This window comes from Lactuca virosa, chromosome 2, assembly GCF_052849685.1.
Source record: "Lactuca virosa cultivar CGN04683 chromosome 2, Lactuca_virosa_CGN04683_v6, whole genome shotgun sequence".
Classification (NCBI taxonomy): Eukaryota; Viridiplantae; Streptophyta; class Magnoliopsida; order Asterales; family Asteraceae; genus Lactuca; species Lactuca virosa.
This window is the reverse complement of record NC_136427.1, coordinates 304622250-304631321: the sequence shown is the minus strand read 5'-3', so window position 1 is coordinate 304631321 and position 9072 is coordinate 304622250. Positions and strand designations below refer to the sequence as shown.

Genomic DNA, 9072 nt, shown 5'->3' with positions numbered 1-9072 from the left:
ATGAACAGTATGAACAGTAACAAATACTTTATTTAATTCTTTATGAGCTAGATCTTGATTCAAATGAACATTTTCAAGTTGAGAATTGAATCAAACACAAGAAAGTAGGATTGGATTGGGCTTGATCAATGAAAAAAATTATTGAATCATAACAATTGGGTTTTAAAAAGAAAAAAATTGATCCAATGAGTCAAAATGATCAAAAATACAATAACGCAAGCACGATTCAAAGAGATTTTGAGAGATCATCGAGAGACTCACTATCAACGTTCCAATTGTGTTGAATGTAGCCAAATCGAGAACCGTTTCTCCAAAAATCGCTTTGATCTTCGAAGACCCGCTCTGATACCAAATGTAATGAATTATGAACATTTGATTTGACATGCGGAATTGTAAGAACACAAAGAACACGGTGATTTTTATGCTAAAAGATGCATTCGATTATCGTGAGGAACTAGATCTAGTCTATACAATTAACTCACTCAAAACTCTTTATAAACTACATCTCTCAAGCACACTCTACAAGTGGTATGCAACTCACTATATATAGAGGTATTAACATCTCTCTCTCTCTCTCTCTCTCTCTCTCTCTCTCTCTCTCTCTCATGTCACAAGGCATCAATCCCATATGCAAGTGAGTCTTCAAGTCAAACCATTACAAAGTCATTCCATGAATAACTTTCACCCAACAATCTTCCACCTTATGTATTTAGATGCAAATTGTATGAATGTCCATCTTCAAGACAATCTGCTCCAGGCATATGAAACAAATAAAATGACTAAAGGAAGTAGTTTTTTTTGCCTTTCTATCTATTCAAAAAATTTAAAGACAAATTAGTTTAAAGAAATTAAGTTTTATTAAAGAAAAACCGTTTAAATATAACTTTTTAATCATTTAGTTTTTATTATTAAATTAACGATCATGAAGATGAAGATAAACAACCATAATCTTCCCTAATAAATTAAAATATTTTTGTCACTTGTCCTCTTCTCCTTCATTTTGACACATGTCATTTTTTAGGATTTTTAAAATTGTTATTTTCCACTTGTCATTTTTTGGGGATTTCAATTTTATTAAAATAAATTTCCAAAAAATCCAATGAGTTATATATATATGTAAGGTTATCATTCTATTAATTTGATAATAAATTCTCATAAATGCTCCAAATGATTTGATTTCTATCATAAATGCTCCAAAAGATTACATTTTGTTATGAAAAAACATTATTTCTGTAAAATATTTAATGTTTATATATATTCATATTAAATTTTTATTTTTAATAAACTCGTGTAATACACGGGTGTCACGCCTAGTAAATAAATAAAACAAAAACAAACAGAACATAAATGATTATTAAATTTTATTAAAGATAAATTATTTAAATACCACGAATTTTATTGATATTAATATAAATACACGTGACAATGATGAAATGAATGTATTTGTAGACGTGTGACAACCGGGTGGATTTGAGCCATGTGACATTGAAATTTTAAGCAGTGTGTCATCATACTTTATTACTTGAGTAAATTACATAAATAGTCCCTATGTTTTGGTCAGATTCTCAGTATTGTTCCATTAGTTTAAAAATCCATAGCTTGAATCCTATAGTTTATAAATATTGCGGTTTTGGTCCTTATTTCATATAAAAGGCTAACTTATGTTTTCTTTTTCCTTTTCATTTTCTTTTAACAATTTATTATTATTATTATTATATAACGATTTTTTTTTTATTTTAATAGAATTTATATAGATTTCTTATAAATTAATTTATATTTTTATAATAAATTATATATATATATATATATATATATATATAATTATTATTATTATTTATTCTTAGCTTTATTTATTTATCTTTGTTTTTTGTGGTTTAAAAATCTTTTAATATTTTTGACGTCTTATTCGAATATACGATTTAATATTTTTTTATGTTTTGTTCGTTCACATTATATAACGTTTTTTTATGTTTTGTTCGTTGCGCCTTGAAAAGTAATCATGACTAAAAAGTCCTTATGGATCACAGAATCATAAAGACCCTTCTCATCAAAGTTTGTTCACGGACCCAGCCTTGGCTCAGAAGGAGACTAATCGCAGTATCTGTATGAACTCGGAGGAACGCACTGCGATTTATTGAGTATCGGAGAACTACCCATGGCCTTCAAATGTTAGCCCCTGTATATCTTAGATCAAAGATCTCAATATAGTTTTTCAAGTTAAACAAGTTAACTTGGCCCTTGGCGAGACGTTCAGCGATAATCGTGCCTTGCGAGGTGCATCGCCCTGGTGCCATGACATCTGTATAGTTTCAGACTTTTAATTCCTCAAATACGGCAGTTCTTAGAAAGATACTGCCTAACTAACAAATTGTACAGTTTCATTCCTTCAATTCCTTGTGAAAATAGAGTGAAGTATAATGACCATCAACTACTTTCCAAGTTTCTTCTCCTTGCTTAGAAAATTCTGATACAGTCTCAATGAGTCTCTTTTTCTTTTTGAATTTGCTTTTTAAGACAAATAAAACTTTGAGATAATAAAAATAAAAGTAAAAATAAACTTAGCACACAATAAAAGTAACTAAGAAAAAAATTAAGAATACACTCAAAAGTAAAAATAAAATATTTTTGGATTTTTAATTTTCTGAAAATGAAACAAAACAGAAATAGACATATTTTTGGATTTTTTTAAATTTTATGATTTTTTTTGTTTTTTAATTCTCCCCCTAAATTTGTGCATAGAGGAAAATTATGAACAAATTTAACAAAAACAAAAATAAGATACAAAATGTACAAAACATAAACTTTTGGGATCAAAGTTGTCAAGCAATTCAATATCGTTTATCAGCACACACACCTGCATGTTTAGCTCTGGTCAATCACCAATATTGTGGTCCACTTAAACACAAAGGATATTAACAAGTTGGACAAATTATAAATGACAAGACATTGCAACTATATTCCTAAAAAATATTCCTAAATATACCATTTTGCTGACGATGACCAAGGATATTGTTGTCCACTTAAATTCAGTAGCGAGATCTACAGAAAAACTTTAATCATAAACCAACTCAATTTTAAGTTCACTAGAACATGTTCCCCAGTTCATGACATACGTACCCTAGCAATCAAGGAATTCCAAAAAGCTTTTTACTTTAGGTGAGTGCTCAATTATTTGAGAGAGAAAATGGATATAGAGATGCATATGTTGTATCCTAGGTCAGATGTCTTCCAATCACGCAGAGGGACAACATATGACTAACACAGATAGAGGGGTAGAGAGATAGAAAGATACATATGATGTGTCCCAGGTCGGATCTTCCGATCATGCAGAAGGGACAGCATATGACTGACATAGATAGATAGAGAGAAGCATAGATAGAGATGTATAGAAATAGAGGTGCATATGTTGCGTTCCAGGTCGGATCTTCTGATCGCGCAAAGGGGGCAACATATGACTGGCAGAGAGGATAAGAAAGAAAAATAATTTCACACCAACATACTTTATCAGAACCCCGCAGTCACCCTATCAGCACCAGAATTAAGGACATTAGTCCGTACATCGAAGAAATGTTGAGCCACAGTTCTAGATGATAAGAAAATTTAATGTATCTTGTAGGCTCCCTTTTTATCTCACTGCACAATCTATCCAAGCGTCGTATGGTCAGTCCAAATGAAACTATCTAAGTCCAGATGAGTTAACATTCTCTAGTCCGTCCATTGTCAGCTGTGTCTAGTCCTTTCATTATCAGTTGTGTCTAGTCCTTTAATTTGGAATCATCCGTGTCTACCAACACATTGAACACAGAGTCTAAACAATTCAGCTTCAGTGCATTACACGCATCTCATATTGCCCTTTAGCACTAAACTTCATATCACTTACCAAAAATACTTATGAAAGAAAACATATTTTTGTATTTTTGATTTTTATAATTTTTTTTTGTATTTTGATTTCTCCCCCTTAATTTGTGCATGGGGAAGAAAGGAAATAAAATAAATGCGCAAATTAAAATAAATTGTCTTCAAAACGAATCATTTTAAGAAAAACTTAGAAGTATCGAGAAGTAAACTCGAACCGTAATTCAACAATTGAAGTTGCATCCAGATGATCTGAGAATATCACGCATATGCAGCAACATGTTCATCCTCAGTTGTGTTTCAATTCCGGAACAAAGTTAAGAGATTCAATATTCATCATGCCATTAAATGAGATCCCCATTTGTGATCCTTTCTTTCTTCCTTCCCGCAAAGGACACATGCTCTCAATTAAAGTTCTGAATGTAATGTAGTTGAGAGATGTCTCCTATCATGTGCCTGGAACAGCCACTATCAACAAACCGAAGTCTGATGATATTCCTCCATAGCTGCTCCAACACAGAGTGTGGGATTAGTTGGCTTTTGGAACCCAATCCATTTTGAAGCTGGGTTGACCTTTGATAGTTTCATTTTATTACTTCTTTTCATAGTTTATTTTTAATTAAAACCATCTCATTTTAGTTAATCTTCATGCATATTTCCTCTTTTTGTTATTTTTCTCCTTTACCGGGTGCTTTCCAATTTTTTAAGCTTATTTGCAGGATTTATCAAAGACTATTTGTTATTGGAGGTATGGAAGGAGTGCGGGATTATTGGAGGCTTGCAACTTGTGGATTGCTTGTGGACTTGAGGTGGTGCGATTGGGCTTGATGTCAATATAAGCAAGAAGCGCGTTGAACTTAATCTTTGGACGGGAACTCGAGCTACGGAAGACTAAAAAGGAGCATTGGACCATCATTGGAGGCTTTAGAATAACACAATTGGGCTACCAAGAGTTGTGCATGTGGGATAGAGCATGAATTAGAAGAGTGGGTTGGATTGTGTTTTAAATGGCCCAAGGCATGCAATCAGCGAGACCCACGCGGTCCGCGTGGATCCACAAACGGTCTGCGTGGATCGTGCTGAGGTGATTCTGGGCTTTGACTCTTTGACCCTATTTTTGGAAGGTTAGTAGATGGCTTTTGGGGAGCTTTTGAATCCGGGATAAAGCACCTTTTTGCTGGAGATTAGAGGCATTCTTCACATGAACACTTGGAGGAACCACTCATTTTTCTCTCAAGAAGGTTTTGGAAGATTTGAAGATTTTGAAGACTTGTGTTATTTCTTTCCATCTTGCACTTAGAACAATGTTTGATATTTATAAACTACCTTGTATTTCTTTTATCTTGGCCATGCTTGGCTAAATTCTCATTTGGTTGATTAGGGTTTAATCCCATGGATGATTGGTTGTTTTGAAGACTATTATTACCTTGTGTTTGAAGTTTATGGAAATGTTCTCTAGTTAAACATCTTTTTATGTTTGTTTATCTTTGATCATGAGCTTAGATGAATAAACATATATTTTTGTTGATCAATTTTTTGGTTAAGTAATGGACTTTGAGATTGGTAAGCAATAAATGGTTTCTATGTTTGTTTTCATTTCATTTAAACTATGAGAATGTTTCCTCCATAATGATAATGTAAGCATTTGATTATCTTATGGACTTGGTAACTCTTAGAACTCAAAGCTAATTGATTTTCACAAGATTATATGCTTCATTGATTTTGTGACTTTAATTAAGGAAATGTGTTAGAGCTCCTCCAACCAATTTAATATCTAAGAAGAGTTGAGGTAATTTGTGCTTATGAATTGTTGTAGCCAAGTTAAACCAATTCACAAGTGTTGTTCCTTTTAGTCTAATGATAAGTCAACTATGTCATCCATGTGGTGTATCCCAAAATCAACTAATTCCACCTCATTGATTTTAATCAAATCTTTTACTTGTTTACTTGTCATATTTACATTCTAGCTAGTTTTAATTTTGTCAAACAATCAAAAAGAATTAAACCCCCCATTTTACTTTTACTTTTGTTTTACAAGTACTTGAACAAGTGATTTACATAGAGATTTAAATTGAACCAATCTCCGTGGATACGATCCCTTTACCACTATATTTTAGTGTGTAATATTTAGGGTATTTATTTTGTTGGCCTCGAAAACCACCAAATTTTTGCGCCGTTGCCGGGGATTGGTTTATTTTTAATCAATTTGTTTCTCTATGACCAGATCTCAGCGTACAGGTGACTTGATTTGCAATCCGGAAATTGAAAAAGTAGCAAGGCGTTTGGCGAAGGAAAAGAGAATAGAACGTGGTCAAACTTCTAATCCTCACGGGGATCCGGAGGTTGAACCCGCTTCATCAAGCGATACAGAACCCGATTCTAGTCCCGACCCTCGCCAAGAAATTCCCGAAACACCAACTCTACAACAAAACCCACCCATTATTGAACCAATCGCAATGGCGGATGGAGGAGAAGTTCCCGAAAGAACTTTGAGGCAAATGATGGAAACCGATGTTACACAAACTCCAACCGGTATCAATTATCTGGTTTTGGAAGGAGGTTCGGAATTGAAGTCAAGTTTAGTTCATCACCTTCCAACTTTTCATGGATTGGAGAATGAAGACCCTCATAAGCACTTGAAGATGTTTCACATTATTTTCACTAGTATGAAGCCATAAGGGTCAACTGATGACCAAATCAAGCTAAGGGCATTCCCCTTTTCATTGGCCGATAGAGCAAAGGATTGGTTATTCTATCTTCCCCCGGGGTCAATCAACTCTTGGACCGACATGGCAAGAGCTTTTCTTGACAAGTTCTATCCCGCTTCAAGAGTCTCAAGTCTTAGAAATGAGATTTGTGGAATCCGCCAAGATCAAAATGAGACTTTTCATGATTATTGGGAGAGGTTCAACAACTTGTTACCAATGGAGAGAAGATTAGTTGATGCCTCAAGTGGTGGAGATGTTTTTAGCAAAACTCCACAACAAACAAGACAACTTTTCAACACCATAGCCGCGAATTCCCAACACTTTGGCCCGCGCCAAGACGTGAAAAGAGACACATAACACAAAGTCAGGAACATCAAATCTTGAGTCTCAAATCAAATATTTAACCTCCGTTGTCCAAAAGTTAGCCATGGGACAAACTCCACAAGTGATGGTTTGTGGAATATGTGCAACAATGGGACATCCTACGGATATGTGTCCCATTCTTCAAGAAGATGCGGAACATGTAAACGCCACGGGAGAGTTCCAAAACTACCACAACAAGCCATCCGGTTACCAAAATGCTTACAATTCAAGTTGGAAGCCAAACCCCAACATGAGCTACAACCCAAGACCATTGGCTCAAAATGCAATGGTTAGACCTTCCTATCCACCACCACAACCTCATTACCAACATCCACAAACACACTATCAGCCCAAACCGCACCCTCCACATCATCATCAACAACCTCCTCAATCCCAACCAAGTAGATCCGGAATGTCTCTTGAAGACATTGTCAAATCCTTAGCCACTAGTACCCAACAATTCCAAAAAGAGACAAGAACTACTATCTCCAACCTTGAAGCACAAATGGGAGATATAGTTACATCCATAAGCAAGTTGGAGTCCCGTGGGAAATTGCCTTCTCAAACCGAAAAGAACCCAAATGTCAATGTGGTGACTTTGAGAAGTGGTAAACAAACCGGAGAAAGTAGTTCAAAGAAGAGGCCAATGGAAGAGGAGGACCAAATAGAGATCACTCCCGTTAAGGATCCCGTTGTCAAGAATACTACACAAGTCGGAGTTCCGAAGATGACCATTCCCTTAGTGACGCCAATAGTCACTCAACCGCCATTCCCTTCCCGAATTGCGACTTCGAAGAAGAATATGGAGGAGAAAGAGATTTTAGATACCTTCCGAAAGGTGGAAGTCAAAATCCCTTTACTTGATGCCATCAAGCAAATCCCTAGATATGCAAAGTTTTTGAAAGAGCTTTGTACCAACAAGAGGATGTTGAAGAGAAACGAGAAAATCTCGATGAATGAAAACGCATCCGTGGTTTTACAAAGGAAACTTCCACCCAAATGCAAAAATCCCGGAATGTTTACGGTTCCTTGCAAGATTGGAGATGTCACTTTTAGTAGCGCTATGCTTGATCTTGGTGCTTCTATCATTGTCATGCCCTATTCGGTGTATGAATCATTGAATGTCGGGCATTTAAGTGAAACCGGAGTCATAATCTCTCTTGCGGATAAATCGAGTGTCTTTCCTAGTGGTGTTTTGGAAGATGTTTTGGTGCAAGTGAACCAATTGGTCTTCCCGGCGGATTTCTATGTTATTGATTTAGAAGAACAAGTGTCCTCCAAGTTGGGTATAAATTTACTTGGTAGACCATTTTTGAAGACGGCTAGAACGAAGATTGATGTGTATGCGGGAAGCTTAACGATGGAGTTTGATGGGGAAACAATAAGTTTCAATATCTACGATGCTATGAGATATCCTAGTGATGTTTCATCTTTGTGTTTTGTTGATGTTGTTGAACCATTGACCCAAGAACTGTTTGAATTGTCTAATGGCGACATGTTGGAGATGATTTTGAGCAAAGGATTTGATTGTGGAAAACTAGCCAAGAAGTTAAAGCTCTACTCACTAGACCCCAAAGTTGAAAGATTGGTTAACAATTTGGAGATCAAGAAAACCACTCAATTCAGTGTGAAGAAAATCGAGCTACCTCAAACCCATAAAAGATTGCGACCCTCTCTTGTTCAACCACCGGAACTAGAATTGAAAGTCCTACCCCAACACTTGAAGTATGCATACTTGGGAAACAACAAGACTCTTCTGGTCATCATTTCAACTCACTTAACCTGATGTGAAGAAGATCAACTCCTCAAAGTGTTGAAGGAACACAAATAAGCAATGGGTTGGACGATTGTGGATATCAAGGGATTGAGCCCCTCCACTTGTATGCACAAGATCTTGATGGAGGATGAATGCAAGCCAAGCCGGGACGCACAAAGAAGATTGAATTCGCCTATGATGGAAGTTGTGAAGAAAGAGATATTGAAGCTTCTTGATGCGGGGATGATCTATCCAATCTCGGATAGCAAGTGGGTGAGCCCGGTGCAAGTTGTTCCAAAGCAAGAACGGGTGAAAAAACGAAGAAAAATGAAGCAAAAATGAAGATCATGATCAACGGGTTGCGCGACCCGCGTGCTGTTGCGCGGGTGG

At 35.7% G+C, this 9072-nt stretch overlaps 1 protein-coding gene across 1 annotated transcript; it reads left to right on the top strand.

The window, feature by feature from the left end:
* The first annotated feature begins 7431 nt into the window (after nt 1-7431).
* LOC145158741 (uncharacterized) lies at nt 7432-8712 on the top strand. The gene has a single exon (XM_079077596.1). It carries the CDS (start codon nt 7432-7434, stop codon nt 8710-8712), a length of 1281 nt encoding a protein of 426 aa, XP_078933722.1.
* The last annotated feature ends 360 nt before the right edge of the window (nt 8713-9072 follow it).

Coding starts and splice junctions, on each gene's coding strand:
- LOC145158741 (XM_079077596.1), top strand. CDS start 7,432: ATGGGAGATATAGTTACATCCATAAGCAAGTTGGAGTCCCGTGGGAAA.